The sequence below is a fragment of the Lactuca sativa genome, chromosome 3 (assembly GCF_002870075.4).
Source record: "Lactuca sativa cultivar Salinas chromosome 3, Lsat_Salinas_v11, whole genome shotgun sequence".
Classification (NCBI taxonomy): Eukaryota; Viridiplantae; Streptophyta; class Magnoliopsida; order Asterales; family Asteraceae; genus Lactuca; species Lactuca sativa.
Window position 1 is genome coordinate 16,088,331 of NC_056625.2, and position 22,059 is coordinate 16,110,389.

The 22,059-nt window shown below is 34.2% G+C and overlaps 2 protein-coding genes across 4 annotated transcripts; one reads left to right on the plus strand and one right to left on the minus strand.

Moving 5' to 3' along the window:
* The first annotated feature begins 4,230 nt into the window (after positions 1–4,230).
* On the plus strand, positions 4,231–6,068 carry LOC111894313 (probable lysophospholipase BODYGUARD 4). 2 transcript variants are annotated; one of them, XM_023890395.3, is made up of 4 exons: positions 4,231–4,867; positions 4,952–5,280; positions 5,362–5,561; positions 5,648–6,068. In XM_023890395.3, exons 1-4 carry the CDS (start codon positions 4,420–4,422, stop codon positions 5,976–5,978), a joined length of 1,308 nt encoding a protein of 435 aa, XP_023746163.1. In that variant the 5' UTR covers positions 4,231–4,419; the 3' UTR covers positions 5,979–6,068. The 2 variants fall into 2 exon arrangements, with proteins under 2 accessions (XP_023746163.1, XP_023746162.1); XM_023890394.3 differs by having other exon boundaries at positions 4,232–4,873.
* Positions 6,069–6,362: 294 nt separating this feature from the next.
* LOC111894314 (54S ribosomal protein L37, mitochondrial) lies at positions 6,363–8,044 on the minus strand. 2 transcript variants are annotated; one of them, XR_006188991.2, is made up of 3 exons: positions 7,881–8,044; positions 6,762–7,338; positions 6,363–6,698 (listed from the first exon to the last, which is right to left on the minus strand). XR_006188991.2 is itself a non-coding variant. In XM_023890396.3 (2 exons), the coding sequence occupies exon 2, from the start codon at positions 7,327–7,329 to the stop codon at positions 6,922–6,924; it is 408 nt and encodes a 135-aa protein (XP_023746164.1). In that variant the 5' UTR covers positions 7,330–7,338; positions 7,881–8,044; the 3' UTR covers positions 6,700–6,921. The 2 variants fall into 2 exon arrangements, 1 of the variants encoding a protein (XP_023746164.1); XM_023890396.3 differs by lacking the exon at positions 6,363–6,698 and having other exon boundaries at positions 6,700–7,338.
* Between the last annotated feature and the right edge of the window lie 14,015 nt (positions 8,045–22,059).

The following is a 22,059-nucleotide window of genomic DNA, read 5'->3' on the forward strand; positions in this document are numbered from 1 at the left end:
TAACCGCCTAACATATCTGGGTGTTGGCCTACCCATTCGGTCTCTTTCAACCGGTAACCGGCTAACATATTTGGGTGCTGGTCTAACCCTTCGGTCTCTTTCAACCGGTAACCGTATAGCATATCTGGGTGCTAGCCTACCTCTTCGGTCTCTTTCAACCGGTAACTGCCTAGCATATCTAGTTGTTGGCCTACCCCTTCGGTCTCTTTCAACTGGTTATGGGGACTATTTCACCCTTACCACTACCACATAATATCATAGCATATAAAAACATAAATCACATACTGCCTATCATATCTAGGTGTTGGCCTACCCCTTCAGTCTTTTCGATCGGTTACGGGGTCTATTTCACCCCTACCACTACCACATGATAATATAACATACAAGCATATAAATATCAACATATAGTGGCATACATGATAATTATCACAAAGAAAATCATATCTTATGTAAACAACTACTAGTGGGCCAGCATTGGTGTCTTCGACCCACTTATACCGGGAAGGTAACTCACCTCACACTGTTGGAGTTCACTGCAATAAATCCTTAGCTGCTACCATGGCAACTCCTCGAACTATCAATACCAAAATATCACCAATTAGCAATTGGGTCCCAAACCATGATCCATAATTCATACTTGGGGTGAAATGACAATTTTACCCCTGGCCCAACAAGATTCATAACTAAGGCCCAAGCCCAAAACCATACGAGTCCAAAACTCCAAAATCCATAAAGCCCACTAATGGCCCAATTTTCCAAATTGGGACCCTAAAGCCCAATAACTTATTCCTAATCCAACATGCCTCCTTAGCTGGTCCATCAATCCACAAACCCAAATAATAGCCCAAACCCGAAATAGCCCACAACGCCCAATAAGGCCCAATCCATTCCTTTAAGCTTTAAAGTCCAATAAGGCCCAAAAAGGCCCAATACCATAAATCCCAGTCCTAGGCCCAGAGGCCTTACTCCACAGTGGGTTATGAGGCCCAACATCGTAAGGCCCAAAAACACCTTTGACCATTATGCATGCGTACGCGCGACATACATGGCACGTACGCCCAACGTACGCTGGCCTTGACTAACTTCGGGGAGGTTGACTCAGTATGCACATCGTACTAGGGGTACGCCCGACGTACTGACCAGCCTCCTGAGAAACTCCTTTGTGACTTAATCCATTAAGTCCTAATGTCCAAAACATAAATCCATGCCCTTTAAGACGTCTTAAACCATAAAGTTACAGACTTTATGTCTTTGCATGCATAGATGGGGGGTTAAGACATGGTTTAAGTCCTTAATCACACTTTGTGACCATATAACACTTTCATGGTTGTGGCTTAACCATCAAGGCCTAATTTTTATGGTTCTAAATTCTTCCAAGGGCTCAAAAGGACAACTCTTATGGGTTGGAACTACCAGAACACAAGAAGGCTCATCTATGGGGCCAAAATGCCACAAATAACACCCCAAAACTACAACTAAGCATACAATGGTCAAGTTTGAAGCTTGATACCTCAAACAAGTCAGAAAAGATGCCAAACTTCTGGATCTACAAGCTTTTTTCACGTTCGTGCTCCTTCTTCTAACTCCTTCTTCTTCTAAACCATCAAAACCACCCCAAATGTGCACCAAAATAGCTCACAAGGCATACAAGAGACTTAGGGTTCGATTTCTACTCTTTAGGGACAGTGGAGGCTAAAAGGATGGAGGTTGGGGCAGACATAAGGCCTTTATATATGGTGCAAACGCTAACAATTAGGGTTTGGGGATCCTGAGCGTGCGTTGGGCGTACGTCTCCAAAAACCCGCGTCTATTTTTCCCAACTCTTTATTCGGCGTACCCCAACTTACGTTGGGTGTACCCAGCTAAACATGTGCATGCATCCTTGTATGCATGGGACCGATTTGCAAGCTTTTCCATCAAAGGGCCAATTCTGTCAATAACTTCGAAATGCCATAATCCACTCATCCTAGGTCTATTTCCAATGAACCTTATGTCCACGAAAAGGTAGCGAGAAGCCCCACGCTCCTAACAATAGCCCAAGCCTTAAAACCTTCTAAATAAAACCCAAAACCCATAAAAGACCGAGATATCAATTTACAGTTATACCCTTGGCTTCCAAAGACACAATCGAATTCATGAATTACTTTAACCATGGCAACTACATCCAAAATGGTCTAAATCTTTCCTTTCCCGAAGCCCTAAACCCCATGACAACTGATGGTTGGGTCGTAGCCCCAAGCAACAAGGCAAATCTGAAACTGGGTGTTACAAACATTGATTGTTTCTACCCTTGTAGTAGCAACAGTCGTTTCTCCTAAGGACATAATTGAACCACCTCATTTTTTTCCTTAATTTCTCTGTGATAGATGCCATACGCCACTCCTAACAAATCTCTAAATGTCGAGTTCGGTACCATATCGATCAAACCTTTTCCACAAGTCCACCTTAACATACTCATTTCTGCAACCTCCATTTTCCTCACATGGTTCTTTTTAGTAACCCAACATTCAGATACGTACCATAAAGATGGCATTACTGCTATTTTATAGAATTTCCCTTTTAATTTTGAGGATACCTTTTTGTCACACAAAACGTTATTGCTGTTATTTTCCTCCTTGAATGTATTTTTTTAAACTATGTGTCTTAAATAAGATAAAATAAAGTTTATTAGAGAATCTTCAATGGTTAACCTTTACTATCACTTAAAATTAATATCATCTAATCATTCGATTAACTCTAACCTATAATTAAATAACTTCTCCAATGATTAACTTCTTACAATAATTTTTTTTCTTTAATTTTACATAATCTATCCTTTTATATATATATATATATATATATATATATATATATATATATATATATATATATATATATATATATATATATTTAAATCCCCTCTATTTAATTGGTCATTTTAAGCACAAATTATATTTTATAGATGTTGATTGCCACAAACAAACGAAAATAAAAATAAAAGTATATTGGGTCTTTATTTTATAAACGTAAAATAAGAAAATAAATTATGGCATAGTTATAAAAAAAAGATTAAAAATATTATATAATCTTTATAAATTTATATTTCATAATAAAATATCATTAAATATTTGATTGAAATAATTAACTTGTAAATAAATTACGAATATTTAAAACTAAAATACAACTAAAGGGTAAAAATAAATATTATTAAAATATGAGAGGTTAAATAAACTAAACATGAAAGTACATTGATTATTCAATATATTAATATATATTAAATGGTCAATAAAAAAACAAATAAACTTATAGCTCCAATAGTAATAAATCATTAATAATTTAAAACAAATAGTAATAAGTCTTAAAATAGAAAATAGGTGAAAGTTGCATGCTACTTAGGGATAGCAGTTAGTACCAAATCCCGATCATATATCGGTATCGTACCGTAACCGGTACCAAACCATACCGATTTTAAAAATATGGGATGGTACTCGGTACTCTTAAATCATGAAATTTGGGATTCGGTACCGTTGGTATCGCTGCTAGTACCGAAAACCAATACCATTTCCAATACCGGTATCGGTAATATTCATTCGATTTGGTACTTGGGATTTACTTTCGAGCAAATTCGGTTTTCGGAAAATTAGGAACGTACCAGTCAGTACCGGTTCCATCTCATGCTCATCCCTAATGCTACTAGGCTATGACTTTGTGACATCGTGTTTGACCCGTTTCTAAATAATTTTTTAATGGGATTATGGCCCAAATATACATTTTTTGAGGGTATTTTCCAAAATATAAATATGAAATAGGTTATTTCCACATATAAGCATGCAATCCGCGGAGCTATCTTCGAGGGCTCCGCGAAATGAATTTTTTGCTCCGAGAAATCAATATGGCAAAAAAAAACATACTAAAGAACAATTTCACGGAAGGATGAACGTTGAAGAACAGTTCCTCGGAGCTCCCTCTGAGGAATCGATGTCGTTCCGTGGAGCTTCATATTTTCCTTGTTTTATGTTTTTTTTGTAACATCGATTTTTGGGAGGATAAGTTCTTTCCATTGTTTCCACTGAACCTTCGGAGATAGCTTTACGGAATGCATGTCTATACATCGAAATAGCCTATTTTGTTACTATATTTTAAGAAATACCCCAAAAATGTCTATTTGGGTCGTAATCTCATTTTTAATTGGTTTTTCCAAATGAGTTTCAAATATGTAAAGTATAATGGGCTAAAGTGAAATTTAGCCAAAATTCAGAAAATTCAACGTGACGTGGCCAGAAATGCGTCGCATGTAAATATGCTCTCTCCCTGGTTCTCTCTCTCTCTCTCTCTCTCTCTCTCTGTGTATACACTGAAAGGGAGACATACACAGTCACACACACGCAAACATATGCAGAGAAAACCTTGGGGTTTATGTAATCTTGAGATTTAGTTAGAATGAGGACTTCAATGGCAGATTTGTGGGGAAAATGGCCAAGAAAAACAGCAGAATTTCTTAGTTCTGTAATAAACCAATTAGTTTTCATAGTTTTTGATTTCCTGGATGTCGTAATGTGCATTTTCTTCAGCTATGTTGATAAAATTTTGGAGGGTAAGCCAACCGAATGTTACTGTCGAAGTCAAAATGGAATAAGTGATTGTGAAGAGAAAAACACTGGGATTTCGGATTCTCTGTTTGGGAGGAAAAACGTTTTTAGGGAAATGGGGTTCTCTGGAATTACGCCTTCCAGATCGGGTCAGAGACAGAGTTCCAAAAAAACTGGAAGTAATGATATGGGTAAGACTAGGTGGTCTGATTGTGGTTGTGCATCCTGTGTTTCTTGGATGAAAAACGGAGAAGATGCGAAGCTTCACGTTGTTGTTAAGGAACCAATACCATCAGAAGGTGAAGGTACTCCTCATTCTTCTTTTCCTTCATCTGTTTGATGAACCCTAGATATGTAAAGAATTATGTTATGTGTGTTGGCAGGAAACGATGATGATTCCTTTGAAAACGTGATATTTTTACATGGGTTTCTTTCGTCTTCTTTTCTTTGGACGGAATCGGTGTTTCCTGAGTTAAATGGTAGCAAATACAAACTGTTTGCTGTAGATCTTTTGGGATTTGGAAATAGCCCAAAGCCAAGGGAATGTCGCTACACTCTGAATGATCATATGGAAATGATCGAAAAGTCAGTCATCCATGAATTCAACTTGCCTTCATTCCATTTGGTTGCACACTCCATGGGTTGCATAATTGCTTTAGCATTAGCAGCAAAGCATCCAAACAATCTCAAATCCATCACTCTAATTGCTCCAGTAAGTTAAAGCTCTTCAATTAATTCTTGCTAAACATTTTTGAACTTGTTCTTACTAGAATCCATGAATTCTTTTTTTCAGCCTTGCTTTTTGTCGAGTGGAGAAGAGGATGCTACTCAAATAGCATTAAAAAAACTGGCGTACAAACGTTTATGGCCACCATTATCGTTTGGTGCCTCATTCATGACATGGTACGAGCATTTAGGCAGATGTGTATGTTTTTTCGTGTGTAGGTACCACACAACATGGGAAAAGATTTTGAAGCTTATCACTCGCCAAAGGTACACTAAAAAAATTTCAATTATCATTCATGACATTAAATAAAAAGGTTTTTAATTACTATATGATGATGTGGTGTAATTTGCAGGAAGTTGAATTTTCTTGTGAGGGACTTGACGAGGCACACGCACCATTCGGCTTGGCACACGATGCACAATGTGATATGTGGTGGAGCCAAGATGATGGACCCGTGCCTTGAAACCTTGAGACTGGCTCGAGCCAGGGTGAGTGTGGTTCAGGGGTCAAGAGACCTGGTGGTGCCAGTGGAATGCAGCAATAATGTCAAAGTTAAGGTTCCTGATGCAGAGGTCAAGATCATAAATGGTGTTGGTCATACAGCAGTCATAATTGGAAGAGAAAAAGAGTTTGCTAAAGATTTGCAACTTATATGGGATTCTGTCACTAATGCCAAGGGTTAGCAATAGCATGTTGGAATATAGTTTAGTCATTAGTGAATGAATGGTGTGTATTAATCATCAATAAATTTATGACGTTATTATTTTATTTTATCTTATTTTTCATTTGATAGAATTAATTGCATAATTACCAAGAACAGACCAAGTTAAAGCCGAGCCTATAGATGGGATGAAGACAATATGGAATTGGCTCATAAAAACGACAAAAAATGTGAAGCCGGACAAAGGTAGGGACGAATGATAAGACAATAATAGTATGAAAGTAGGGACAGGAAAGATAAGACATTTACAATGATGGAGTAATTGATAAGTAAATCACATGGGTTTTCGTATTTGATTTATCTAGTTGGATTGGATTCGATGTAATGAAATTTGAAAGGAGTGGAATTAACAAGATAACAGAACTAGTCATTACATCAACATCAAATTTTACATATAAGTGTTCAAACCTCTGTTACATATTAAAAGAAGAATTAAAGCAATTTTCAGGTAACAAAACATACAAGTGTCATGATCCATGAACTTATTTTTTTTATTTTTATTTTTTAAAATTATACCATTTAAAAAAAGGTAAAACAGTCCCAAAAACGCAACTCAAGGCGGGTTTGCACTTCATTATGATTAAGGTGAGATTGTTCCCAGATTCATCAATTTGAAGTCGCGCTATCATTTTTCTTTTTTCCACGCCTTTGACTGATATGAATTAGCCTGATTGGGTAAAAACTGATAAAGAACAAGGTTGTTATTAATTGGTCAATAAGATGATAAATGTCAAAGTTCACTCACCATTCAGATGAACAACAGACAAAAGACAGGACAGGCTAAAAAAGAAACAAGTGCCAAGTTTATATTATGATATGCAATAATCATATCATATGGATAACACCCAAAGAAGAAACCTAAGCCTGGAAGGACAGGAAGGGTAGGGTATACATTGAAATGAGTTTTAGTTTTTGGCCCTGGTGGTGTTGTTTTCTTTGATTCTTGATCTGTTATCAAGCTTCACAAAGCGTTTGAGGTCTTCATATGGAAGAGTTTCAATATTTTTCCTTCTAAGCTCACTGAGTGCAGGTTTTTTGTCCAGAAGGTGCCACAGCCACTCTGGATACTCAGAATCTGCAAGTATTTTAGGGTCAGTCCCCTCCTTGAGGATATTTGCCCCTACAACTGTTGTAGATTTCACTTCTTTGCTTAAACTCGACTGCTTTGGAGCATCAGAAGCCCCTCCACTTTTACCCTTTTTCGCTTTACCTCCAACAGCAAATGTTCTACAGCTTCCTAATCCTAATCCTAATCCTAACCCCATGTTAGCGACACCAACATTTCTCAAAGACTTGATGCAGTGCATTGCCATATCAGTTTCCTGCAATATTACCAACCAATACTCAATACCTATCATATCAAAATCATACAAACTATCATCTGCTGTAATTTGGTTACTTGTACTTGTGTTGTGACATAATATAGAAGACTATTATTCTAAATAGATTAAACACTATTATATCATAAATATGCCACCAATACAACAAATTACAACATCAAAAGTTTCCAACAGCAGTGTGTTGTGTTGTGTTGTAAATAACTTTTCTCCAATTGGCTTATGGAGTTTAAAGGAGTTCATGGTGTATCATGGTGATAGTTACATTAAAAGTAGTTGACAATCAATCATTTAGGGCGTAGCTTGATCAAGTCAATAGTTTGTAAGCAACGGGCAACACAATGAAGGCTTTATTCAAATGAAAAAATCGGTCTACTCAATGTCTTAGAAAAAAAAAATAGTGATACAAAACAAGCGTATGATCGATCGATCGGGCCATAGTTTAGGAAGTAAAAGAAACATAAATACAAAAAAAGGAATCAGAAAACTTTCAATCGAAAAAAAATAGAAACAGATTTGATTGTTACCGTTAAGAACTACGGTGTAATGGTGAAGGTAAGAAGCGAATGGTTGCGGTCGCAGGTCTGGTGGACCGGTGATATCGGCGGCTCGAGAAGGAGGGGAAGTCTGGGAGAGGAAGATGGAAATAGAAAAAGGGGGAAATGGAACCACCATGTTCATGTTCAACCCTAGATAAAATTTACAAATTCAGAGTTTAGCAAAGGTGAGGGCAAATACGAAATAACATCAAATACTATCTTATTTTTATTTTTTTTACTAGATTACTAGATGAGTTTTTTTATAGCTATTTTTTTTTTTTAAAATATTAACCGTTTAATGTTTCAAAACTTTATCTAGGATCGAATATATAACCTAAGTATATATCCGTGTCAAAATATAAATATCATAAAATTTATAATTTATGATATAAAATTTATATATTAGAGTGTTAATAATTAATATGTAATTAATATCATAAAAAGTCATATAAAATATAACATAAACCATATATAATAGAGAAAATTATAAAAATAGCCTAATCATTTAATTATTTTGTAGAAAATATCCAAAAGAACTCAAATTACAAAAAATAATTATCAAAATCGTACACGGATTAAACTCATCTGCGATTTTACTATTCCATATATAGTCTTAGGTTATTGTATTCTAACATTATATATATATATATATATATATATATATATATATATATATATATATATATATATATATATATATATGCTTAGGTTATTTTGTTTTTACTAGCTATTGTGTGCTAGAATGCGTAGATCTGAACCAACGGATGAAATTAATCAATGGACATGATTTGAGAGTGTATGATACTACAATGGGATAACATGTACCATATAATCACACAATTTTTAGCAAAATGATACTTTGGACAATTAACTACATTTATAAAAAGGAATTTTTCGGTTTTTTAGGGATAATTAATTCTCCTAATTTAAAAAATCTGATTTTTTTTAATTAATTCAATTTTAATTTTAGTTTAATTTGTAAACATAACCAATTTTATTATGTCAGAATATTTTTTTGTTATAAAGATGTTCTTTCAGAATTTTATTCTGTTAGAATATTATTGAAGAATAACAAAATTCTTGCATCAGGGGTTGAAAAATAACAACATTTTTCTTATACATCCGACCTTAAATACAAATTCATACATATTTTTACAGACTAAAAGTCTTATACATTTTAATATAATTATACATATTCTAAAAGAATATCAACATAAATGAATAAAATTCTAAAAAAATAACATTCTTAAATTGTGAGTATGATCAAACTTTATTCATTCTTCAAGTTATTCATATTAGGTCTTCAACGCATTCTTCCAGTCATTCCTATCACAAATACAACAAAAATTAATAGTGGTTAAAAACATTTACTTGCAATTAACTATTAGTTTATATATTCTAGTAGAATACATAGAATACATTCTGGCAGAATACATAGATTTATTCTGGCCAAATACATTCTGATAGAATATATCTAATACATTCAAAAGTATCGTATTTACTGCTAATACAATTTTAGATTCCAAATATACAATAATGAAGGACAATAGAAATTGGAATTCAAAATCACAAATTGAACGAAAATAATACACATACAAATTAACTACCTTTTTAAACAATTACATAAAACATGTGTTGCTAGTAATTCTGACAGAATACATACCACAAGGTTAAAATCGTTAAATTCTCTTTCAGGCATTTCAACAAACACTTGTTAGGCATTATCATCAAACAAGCCAAAATTCATCTAAAACAATTAATGAAGCTAGAATAATAATGTGGGTGCTAGGTGTGTATCAACAAAGACCATGATCCTTATAAATAGAAAAATAAATCATCAAAAAAAATGTTAAAAACCAATATGCGTATAATATATGCAATACAGTCATGTAATCCTAAAATTGCAATGAAAAAGATGGAGTCTTATATATAGGCATTTCATCGAACATTTAGAGGGCAACATACATGTTATATGACAAAATACATATTGCATAAAATATATGTTACTAGTAATTCTGACAGAATACATGTTATATGACAGAATACATTCTCACAAAATATTGCATAATACATAGAATACATTTTGACAAAATACATAGAATACATAAAATATGACATAATACATAGAATATAACATAATCCATGTCTAAGATTACTAAAAACTATGTTTTAAATATGAATTAGTCAATTTTTGAGAATTTGGCTTGAAACATCTCTTATGCATTTTATCAAACACCTTTTGTGAATTATCAAATTATCCTAACTTTACCTTGAAATACAATGTCAAACACCTTCAACAAGTTGTATTAAACACCAAACACCTTCATAACACCATGAATTGAACCGAAAGCAGGAGAAAGATTCATGATATCATGGGAAATCGATAGAAATCAATTACAGATGTTGTGATAATCAGAAATCAAATGCAGCTATACCAAACTTGAATTAAGAGAACGTATATCCGATTCCACTAGTGAATTTTCAGAACTGGGAGATCTTAATTGGAAAGGAATTACCAGCTTGGTTCAAATAAAATGCAAAGAAATACATCCAAACAGATTGCAATCATCGATTTTTCAGAAATGTCGTTCACAAAATCATTTATCCAAAACCAAATACATAAAATCGATTAAATAAAAAAACGAGTTCAATAGAAGAAAAAGAAACTTACAGGATGATTGGAGAAGAAATTTATCTGTAGTCATGGGTCTGGAAACTTGATGATTGATAGTGGAGATGATGGTCGCCATGGTGGGTTTCTTCTCCTGGTATAATGAAGGAGTCGATGGTAAAGATTGAAGAAGCAATTTAAGGACATATGGTGAGTGTTTTTCTAGGGTTAACAAACTAGTTTCCCTGGACATTAAACGTTTTAAATATTTACCAAAATTAAATGTAGCCAAGATTACTATTATACCATTAACTGATTTATTATTGAATTTATTTTTTCTCAATTCTGATTGGTTATTAGAGGCACACAATACTTGTTGAAAACATTTGAACCTAACTCTCTCTCTCTCTCTCTCTCTATATATATATATATATATATATATATATATATATATATATATATATATAGGGTTGAGATCAGTTGAGAACTCAAAGTTTCCCGAGAACCCGAGAGCTAAAAGTGGAGCATTGGATCAAAAGTAATTCGTTAAGGACATGATCGTCATCTTACCAATCTCATTTAATATTTAATTTTTTTGTGTTATTTAATATATTAATATAAATGTCTAAAAATTAACAAAATAACTCAAAATTTCGGATTTATATTTAAAAAAAATATATCGATTTTTTACTTTTTTTCGAAAAACATGAATTTTTCAAAAAAAAAATGAAAAAAAATATTTTTTTTAAATGCATCTTTTTTTCAAAAAAAACTGCATTTTTTCTAGAAAAAAAACTGTATTTTTTTTTCAAAAAAACTGCATTTTTTTTAAAGTAATTCCTTAAGGACATAATCGTCATCTTACCAATCTCATTTAATATTTAATTTTTTTTGTTATTCAATATATTAATATAAATGTCTAAAAGCTAACAAAATAACTCAAAGTTTCAGATTTATATTTAAAAATCGATTTTTAATTTTTTTCGAAAAAAATGAATTTTTCAAAAAAAAATGAAATTTTTTTTTAAAAATTGTATCTTTTTTTCAAAAACAAATACATTTTTTCTAGAAAAAAAAACTGTATTTTTTTATTTGTCAAAAAAACTGCATTTTTTTCAAAAAAAAAATAAATAATGTGATTTTTATAAAAAAAGTGCAATTTTTTTCAAAGCTACATTTTTTTAACAAAAAAAATCAACGTTTTAGGTGTATATATACATATTTTTTCAAATGCATATATGCATATTCTTATACTATAAAATTTGTAAATAAATTATAAAAAATCTCATTTTTATTAATCAATATATAAACATAATACAAGTATTTTATTCGATACAAAATAAAATATAGAAAAACTACAAAGATCCCTAGTGTTATCATTTCTTCATATCAAGATTTCCATATTTTCTTCAATTTATCACTTTTCACATCTTCAATATTTTCAACAAATTCTTCAAAACCTACAAGAAAATTTAAAAAAAAAATTGATTAATGCAAGAACACTCAGAAAAATGCACAAGTATATATATATCATGTAAGATTCACATGTGATTATTGTTGAATATGGTGTCTAAGTCCATAACTATATTTGGTATGTAGTTGACCCGACCCAGCATGGTCTATTTGGGTTGCATGACATCATGCACTTGGATAGACTAAATGAGAGAAATAAGACACTTATGGTTTATTAATATATTATAAGTTCTAATATATTAATAATAAGAATAATAATATTTAGTTAGCATTGGTCAATAATTAATTTAGAATTAATTATGTGATCAAAAGAAGACTAATTAAATATATGGGTTGATTGTGTCAATCATCCATAACTTATATAATGGGTCAATGCTCCATGGATTATCAAGTTGGGTTAAACCCATAAGATGCCCCATGGATGCTCCACGGGGGTTACATAACCCATGGGTCATGGAAATGAAAGGTCATGACAATTAGGGTTTACATGGTGTAACCCTAATTGTAACATACTATATAAAGAAGCTATTATTCACCATTTTCGGCCACTAGAGTGAATCAAAAAGGGCTAGCCGAAAATCTAAGTGCTCTTATTCTCTTAGAGTTTATTCCAAGTGTACTTGGTGTTGTGTGAAGCATTTGAGGCATCACACTTGAGGTGCTAGGCTCACAAGGTTTCAAAGGAATCCAAGCTACAAAGAGGTATGTAATCCCTACTAACTATTAGAATAGAAGATCCCCATGTATGCTAGATAGGATTATGAACCTTGGAAAATCATTTTGCATGTCTCTTAGTCAAACATAGATCCAAAGTTTCTAGGGTTGCATGTACACCATAGGAGTGTTAGAATGCTCAAAACCCAACAGTGGTATCAGAGTCTAGGCTTGTTTGTTTGATACTTGATGCAAAATAGTTGAAAAATGAATTTTTTTTGTTCACCGCACGTATGAACTCGCCAAGTCCGTGAAGAAATGCTACTCGTCGAGTCTGTTCATGCACTCGACGAGTAGAGGCTGCAGTGTCCAGATTTTCGAGTTATGCTGCTGGAAATGGACTAGAAATATTATCCTAAACTGTTTTGGTGTTTTAAAACGTGTTTTAGTTGGTGTAATGTTTATGCTAATCCATTTTCAATGGCTATTATCAAAAATTACAAAATAAGTTTGTTATGATTCTTGAAATTCTTGATAATCATGTTCTTGAACTTATGAATTTAGATGATCATAGGAATTATTTGTAACGTCCATGTTAGTTAATTCTTGATCATTATGTGTTTTAATGGATTCCATAACTTGTCCTCAAGTTATGGAAAACCAAAAGTCACACTTGAATTAAAACCATTAAAAGAACACAAGAGTTATGAAAATGAAGAGTCTTCATTTTAATACTCTAATAAAATCATAAGTTATGAGAAATGAAAAGTTTTGAAAGTTTACAAAACTTGCCGTCAGGTTTTGGAACAAGTAAAGTCATAATTAAAACTTTAGTTCCAACCCTTATAATTTTAAATATTAAAATTCAACCCTTATACTTTATAATATTATAAGTGAATAATAATTATATATGTATAAGATAAAAGTCATTTTACCATTAGTAGGCCTCATTCATGAAGCCGGTCTATAAGGGGTATAAGGTTGTTGCCTATAAAATGGCAACTTAATGGGTGTCCATTCTCACCCACCGCTTCCTTGATCGGTGGAGGGGTGTTAGCCGAAAAGGTAGAACAATGACTATAATTCTCATAATAAGTATTATGAATATACTAAAGTAACTAAACATTTATTAATTCCCAATCTTAGTTACTTTAGGAAAATGTGAATAAGGTGTTAATCCATGAAATTACACTTTGCACTTTGATTAAGTCGTTAGTGGAGCGTGTGTGGTTAACCGACACACAAACTTGGACTTATCAAGGTAGGCAAAGGGTGACTTAATGTTTATCATAGTATCGTTGGAGCGTGTGTGGTTAACCGACACTTCGATTGAGGGGTAATACATTAAGTGTACCAAGTAATTTGCATGGTTACTTCACACCTTGTTTTGTGATCTTCGGCATCCCAGTCACAAAACTTGAAGGGCACACTCGAGATTGAAACATGCCATTGAAAAGTTCAATGAATCTCAAAGAACCTAGGAATTTCTAAACCAATTAAAACCTAATAATATTTATTATGTTTTATTGTGGAAATTGGTGAATCGTCATTCACATACCTTCAAATATTTTATAGCTTGGATTACGACATCCCTCTTCTAAGTTATAAAAAATTGTGTTGGGTCCTAGCCTTAATATAGTATTTGGGTGCTTTATTAAGGACTATCCTGAAATCTAACCTAAACTTATTCCTTCATTCAGATGTCTTCCAAAAACAATGCTTCTGGCTCAAACCCTACTGGCTCCTTCTCTCTCATGAACCTTTGTGGGAGAGTCATCTTTGATGGATCCAATTTTATGGATTGGATCAGAAACATCAGGATGGTCACTCGCTATGAGGACAAAGAATATGTCCTTGATAGGGAGCTGAAGGAGATTGATGAGTCAACTGCTACCCTAGAGGAGATTGCTGCATTTCAGGCACATGAAAGGGATGCTACCAAAGTAGCATGTATCGTGACTGCCACAATGACAGCTGACCTCCAAAAGTCCTATGAGGACTATTAACCTTTTGAGATGCACATGGACTTGATGGATCGATACCATCAAAGTGCTCGTCAAGAGAGGTATGAAATAATCTCATCCATGATAACCACCCAAATGAAGGGAAATGAGTCCCTCGCGACCCACATGTAGAAAATGCAAAGATTTGTGGATCGCTTGAAGAAATTGAATGTTGACTTTCCTGAGGAGTTAGCAATAGATATCATTTTGCACTCCTTACCTTCATGTTATGATCAATTTAGAATGACATACCACATGAATAAGGAAGAAGTTACACTTAGAAAACTTCAAGGACTCTTAAAGACTGCAAAAAGTAGTCTTAAGGGTAAGTCGGGTGTTACTACTCCTCCTACTCCTACTGTGGCTAATGTCTTGGCAATCGGGCATGGCAAAGGTAAGAAGAGAAAGAACCCTTCTAAGGGTACCAAGGGTAAGACCCTTGGAGGCTCCTCTTCATGCAAAACCAAGAAAGGTTTTGTCACTCCTTCTGCTAACCCTAACGAGGCTGAATGCTTCTATTGCCATGAAAAGTCGCACTGGAAGCGAAACTGCCCTAAATACCAGCAAGATCTTAAGGATGGGAAAATAAAACCCAACCATGTAGGTATATACACTATATTGTCTAATAACTTACCTCATTCTAAGTCTTGGGTCCTTGATACAGGTTGTGGAATTCACATATGTTTTGATCTACAGGGACTAAGAAGAAGTGAGGATTTGGAGCATGGAAAGATAAACCTAATCATGGCGAATAGGAAAGTTTCACCTGTCACCAAGATTGGAGTTTATTCCTTGTAACTAGATAGTGGGTTTACATTAGACTTGAATAAATGTTGTTTTTCGCCAGAAATGGCAAGAAATGTTATTTCCTTTCATGCATTGTATAAACAAGGTTTCACCTTTTATTTTGATAATAAAAGTGGTGGTATTGATGCTTTCTATAATAGTGTTCTTTATTTTAAAGCATTACCTTGTGATGGTGTGTATGAAACTGTATATGTTCTAGATAATTTAGGAAATAATGTATTGTGTATCGATTCTTCCACTAGCTTAGATAAAGCATCTTTATGGCATTGTCGTCTTGGACATGTAAGAAAGAAATGCATAGGCCAACTCCAAAAGGATGGAGTCTTGGAATCATTTGACCTAAAGTCGGATGATAGTTGTGAATCTTATCTACTTGGAAAAATGACAAAGTCACCTTTTACTGGCACTTGTGCTAGGGGTGAAGGTTTGTTGGATCTCATACACACAGATGTGTGTGGACCCTTCAGAACCGCCACTAGAGATGCTAATCGCTTTTATGTGACTTTTATTGATAATTTTAGTAGATATGGATATGTCTACTTAATCAAACATAAGTCGGAAACCTTTGATAAATTCAAAGAGTTTAAGCAAGAAGTGGAGAATCAGTTGGGCAGGAACATTAAGATGCTTCGATCCGATCGAGGTGGTGAGTATCTTAGTACCGAGTTCCTTGACTATCTTAAGGAATGTAGGATAGTCTCACAATTGACATCTCCCAGAACACCACAGTTGAATGGTGTAGCTGAGAGGCGCAATCAAACCTTGTTGGACATGGTTCGTTCCATGATGAGTTGAGTTTCGCTACCAATCTCATTTTGGGGGTATGCCTTAGAGACTGCCGCCCATATCCTTAATCTAGTCCCTACAAAGAAGGTTGCTAAAACACCTCACGAGATGTGGACTGGAAAAGTTCCAAATCTAGACCACATCAAGGTTTAGGGTTGTGAGGCTTTCGTGAGACGCGAGACTCACGACAAGCTCGAACCTCGAAGTGAGAGGTGTATTTTCATCGGCTACCCACATAAATCTTTTGGTTATATCTTCTACAGGCCCAGTGACAATGTGGTCTTTGTAGCAAGAAGAGGAGTCTTTTGAGAGAGAGAAAGAGAGAGAACTCACAAGCCAAGGAGACAGTGGGAGGCAAGTTGACCTTGAAGAAATTCAAGAGTCAAGCGGTGAAGGAACCTCAAACCCAAGCCCTCAACTTGAGGAGGAAACTCCTGTTGAGCCGATTGAAGAGTCTATACCTCTGAGGCATTCCACTAGATTTAGGAATGCACCTGAACATTATTATGGTTTCCATATTACTGCAAAAGGTGATACCCTTATCAGTGATAATACACTGATAAATTTGGAAGAGCCTAATAGCTAAACGGAAGCCATGGCAGGCCCTGATTCTGCTAAATGGAAAGAGGCTATGAATAGCGAGATACAATCCATGTATGACAATCAATTTTGGAACTTGGTTGACAATGTACCAGGTCGTAAGACAGTAGGGTGCAAATGGATCTTCAAGAAGAAGACCGACATGGATGGTAATGTACACACTTATAAGGCACGACTGGTTGCAAAGGGTTATTCTCAAACTTCGAGAGTTGATTATTATGAGACCTTTGCACCAGTGGCCAAGATTAAGTCTATTAGGGTTCTGTTAGCCATTGCTGCATTTTATGACTATGAAATATGGCAAATGGATGTCAAAACCGCCTTCCTTAATGGAAGTTTGGTTGAAGATGTTTACATGAGTCAGCCAGAGGGTTTTGTCAGTACAGAATACCCTAATAGAGTGTGTAAGCTTGAGAAATCCATTTATGGATTGAAACAGGCACCTTGCAGATGGAATCTTTGCTTCGATGAGAAAGTCAAAGAGTTTGGCTTTTCGAGATGTAAAGATGAATCTTGTATGTATGTAAAGGCTAGTGGGAGTATAGTTAGCTTTTTGGTACTATATGTGGATGACATACAACTCATAGGAAATGACATCCCAACTTTGCAGGAAGTGAAATCCTGGCTTGGGAAGTGTTTCGCTATGAAAGACCTAGGTGAAGTTGCCTATATCCTCGGGATAAAGATTTTGAGAAACAGGAGTAAAAGACTAATTGGACTTAGTCAAAGTACCTACTTGGACAAAGTGCTGAAGAGGTTCGGTATGGAAAATTCCAAGAAAGGAGATTTACCTATTCAGTGTAATGCCTGACTGAGTAAAACTCAGAGCCCGAGTACAAATGAAGAGATAGCTGAGATGAGTCGAGTCCTATATACTTCCGTTGTAGGCTCGATCATGTATGTTATGACTTGTACTCGTCCTGATGTTGCTTTTGCTTTAAGCATGGTTAGCAGATATCAGAGTAATCCTGGCAAGGCTCACTGGACTGCAGTAAAGAATATTCTCAAGTACCTGCGAAGGACTAAGGACTGGGTCCTTACCCTTGGTGGGAGTGATGACTTGAAATTATCAGGGTATAGTGATGCTAGCTTTCAGATTGATAGGGATAATTTCCGCTCTCAGTCGGGCTGGGTCTTTACCCTAAATGGAGGGGAAATTACTTGGAAAAGTTCCAAGCAAGATACAGTGGCTGATTCCACTTGTGAATTAGAGTATATAGCAGAAAGTGAAGCAGCAAAGGAGGCTATGTGTCTAAGGAACTTCATCGGAGACCTTGGAGTTGTACCAACTATCAAGGAGCCCATGAAAATTTTCTGTGATAGTGAAAATGCAGTTGCCTTAGCAAAGGAACCAAGGGATCACGGGAGATCCAGGCACATCGACAGAAAATATCATTTCATCAGACATCAAATAGAAGAAGGAATCCGTGTGGCAAAGAGGGTATCATCAGATGAGAACCCGACAGATTCCCTCACGAAGGGACTGAGTAGGGTTAAGCATCTTCAGCATGCTAGGTGCATACGGCTAAGAGATGATATTAGTTTTTAGAAGTTAGATAATTTTGAAATATGTAAAATGTAATTGACATTTGATGATAAATAAAAGTTGTTATTTATGAGTAAAGTGTTGCTATCTATTGTCAATCATTTACTAGTATTTATTTTTGCATGTTTTGACTTCCAGAATAATTATGTTATGGTATATATCATATTATTCAAATTCTCCACAGTTAATCGTATGTTGGAAGTACATATGAATCAAGACTGTCATGGGTTGGTTTGTAGAGGTCCAAGATGTTGGACAAAGGGGGCTACAACACTCATGAGTTCTCATAAGTTTTGAGTATTGGATTCAACCCGCGCTCACTGGTATCACTTCATCGAATTTATCTCGAGTGATCGTGAGACGGTAATATCATATAAGTCTTCAAACCTAGACATATGATTTGTTACCTATGAGTTGGTTATGCATTGATTGTATGAAAACGCATTGGTAACTCGATGTTACAAAACGTACCTTTGTGTGTAATTCAACAAGTAGTAGAGCAAACATATGAGTCGAAGTTTATCTGTTCCTTCTTGGATTAGAAGTGATATCTGGGCCCCTCGATGATTTTATTTTGACCCATGTACCAGGCCCAGTCATAACTAAATTGATGTGTTCAATTAAGTTCTATGTCAAACAAATCGGAAATCGGGAAACAACTGCTAGACAATAGAAAGATATTGTTCCATGTGTTTGTCCGGCTGATATCTAGAACAAAGGATTATATGATCACTTATCTAAAATGGCACACCATCATCTTCTCAGTTCCGAGCAGGGCCGGTCCATTGATTTTTACTACCCGGGGCAAAATAAGAATTTTATGCCCTTATATATAAGATACGATACAGAAAACGTATCTATAAAATATATATAAAATAAAAAATACAATAAATTTTATAATCAAACAAATAATACTAGCAAAAACCTACAAAAATCACCTAAAATGGAGTCTTTGTGCATTTTTTTGAAGCTAAAACATCTCTTATTTTTACAATAATCATATTTTGTAAAAAATAACTTTCATTACTTAAAATTGCTAATATATTCAATCTTTTCTTAAGTCATGGTACTTCGAATATACAATTTCAAGAGCTTCAATTTTGAAAAACTTCTTTCCACGGAAGCATCCATTAACCCCACAACCAACAATATCATATACAACCTGCACATTAGTGAACATATCGATTGTTCTTGCATACTACACTTCTTCTTCTTCTCTTTTTGTTTTCTATTTTTAGAAGCACCTGATGGTTGTTTTCAGAGAAACATATTTAACACTCAACAAATCTAATTATAAAATATAAGCAACGAAAGATGCAACCTGTCTAAAGTTTATGTTTTTCAATCTTCAAGATGTCAAGAGATCTGAAAAATTAACCACATAATACAAAATAAGAATCTATTTCTCAAAACTATTATATTATAACAACAAAATAAATGTATACCTTTCTGCTCCTCTCTAAAAGTAGATAGTCAAAAAAACAGAAAACAAAAATAAGAAATTATAAGTTCAATAAATAATTAAACGTCTTTATGCTTCCTGATTCACACCAAATAACAAGAACACAAAAGTTTAGAGAAGACAAATTAAAAAAAATGATGAGAAGGCATAGATTTTGATTCAAACATAGAAGAAATTTATAGCTTTCCATTGCCTCTAAAAGTCAACCAGATAGTAAAATGACATAAATAATAACTCAGAAGTTCAATTGATAATTAAATGTCTTTCATCCTCTTATTCACATCAAAAAACAAGAACACAACGGTTACAAGACAGATTTAAAAAAAAAAATGAGAATGCAACAATTTTTTTACATAAATCAGATACAAACCACTAAACCAGCAATAGTTTGACTTAGAAATTAAAGCTCAAACAGAGGAATCAAATACAAAACAACAACAGATTTGAACTTCAACTAATCATATAATCTTTGGTGCTTTAAAAACTTTTTAACTGAACTCGAATTTAACATGTAAAGATAAAAAATTCACCCAAATCAAAGAAAAGAACCTAGAAATCAGAAAATGAACAAAATATGAACTAAAGAAAAACTAAAAAGGAACTCACTGAAAGAATGAAGATTCATTCATTAGGAAGTCAGAAAAATCCAATAGGTGACACCGTGACAGGTCCTTTCTTTAATTCTTTCGTCGTCCCAATGCTTCATGTTGTAATGCCTTCCTAATCGGAACTCGGAACTCAGATTGCAAGATTGAAGCTTGAAAAAATCAAACTCTGAGAGCAGCTGATGATCGATTGAATACCTAAAATGTTTAAAGAGATCGAGAGAAAAGAAATCAGATCTCTATTTGATTTAGAATGCGAAATTGAGATAGAAATCATATACCGATTTGCTGATTTAGAACATGACTCCTCGATCTCCACATATCTCTCAACTACCGAGTTTGATGATTGCAAATCTCAAGAACTTTGATTATTTGTCGGACGCAAATTACGCCCCCAGTAGATTTTTTCCTTCTTGGACACCACTCACAAATGGACCGGACTTAATATTGGGCCGACAAAATATATATAATAATACCTATTGTATAAAAATAATGCCCCCAAAATTTTTATGCCTTGGGCCTTGGCTTAACTTTCCCATGTATTGGGCCGGCCCTGGTTCCCAGAGACCTTAAAAGAGCTACGATTGCTGATCGGTTCCTGAAGTCATACTTGCAACTATAGTTATTAGACTTATCCAAGTGGGAGACTGTTGGATATAGTATCAAAGTCCATAACTATATTTGGTATGTACTTGACCCGACCCGACATGGTCCATTTGGGTTGCATGGCATCATGCACTTGGATAGACTAAATGAGAGAAATAAGACACTTATGGTTTATTAATATATTATAAGTTCTAATATATTAATAATAAGAATAATAATATTTAGTTAGTATTGGTCAATAATTAATTTAGAATTAATTATGTGATCAAAAGAAGACTAATTAAATATATGGGTTGATTGTGTCAATCATCCATAACTTATATAATGGGCCAAGGCTCCATGGATTATCAAGCTGGGTTAAACCCATAAGATGCTCCATGGATGCTCCATGGGGGTTACATAACCCATGGGTCATGGAAATGAAAAGTCATGACAATTAGGGTTTACATGGTGTAACCCTAATTGTAACATACTATATAAAGAAGCTATTATTCACCATTTTCGGCCACTAGAGTGAATCAAAGAGGGCTAGCCAAAAATCCAAGTGTTCTTATTCTCTTAGAGTTTATTCCAAGTGTACTTGGTGTTGTGTGAAGCATTTGAGGCATCATACTTGAGGTTCTAGGCTCACAAGGTTTCAAAGGAATCCAAGCTACAAAGAGGTATGTAATTCCTACTAACTATTAGAATAGAAGATCCCCATGTATGCTAGATAGGATTATGAACCTTGGAAAATCATTTTGCATGTATCTTAGTCAAACATAGATCCAAGGTTTCTAGGGTTGCATGTACACCATAGGAGTGTTAGAATGCTCAAAACCCAACAATTATATCATGTAAGATTCAAATGTGATTATATAATGTGATATTCACATGTGATTATATCTTTTAAAATTCAAATGTGAAATTCACAAGAAAATTAAAAAAAAAATTAACAAAGACCACTCACACAAAATGCATGTGTGCATATTGACGTAATTCATATGTGATTCACTAGTGATTTGCATGTGAATC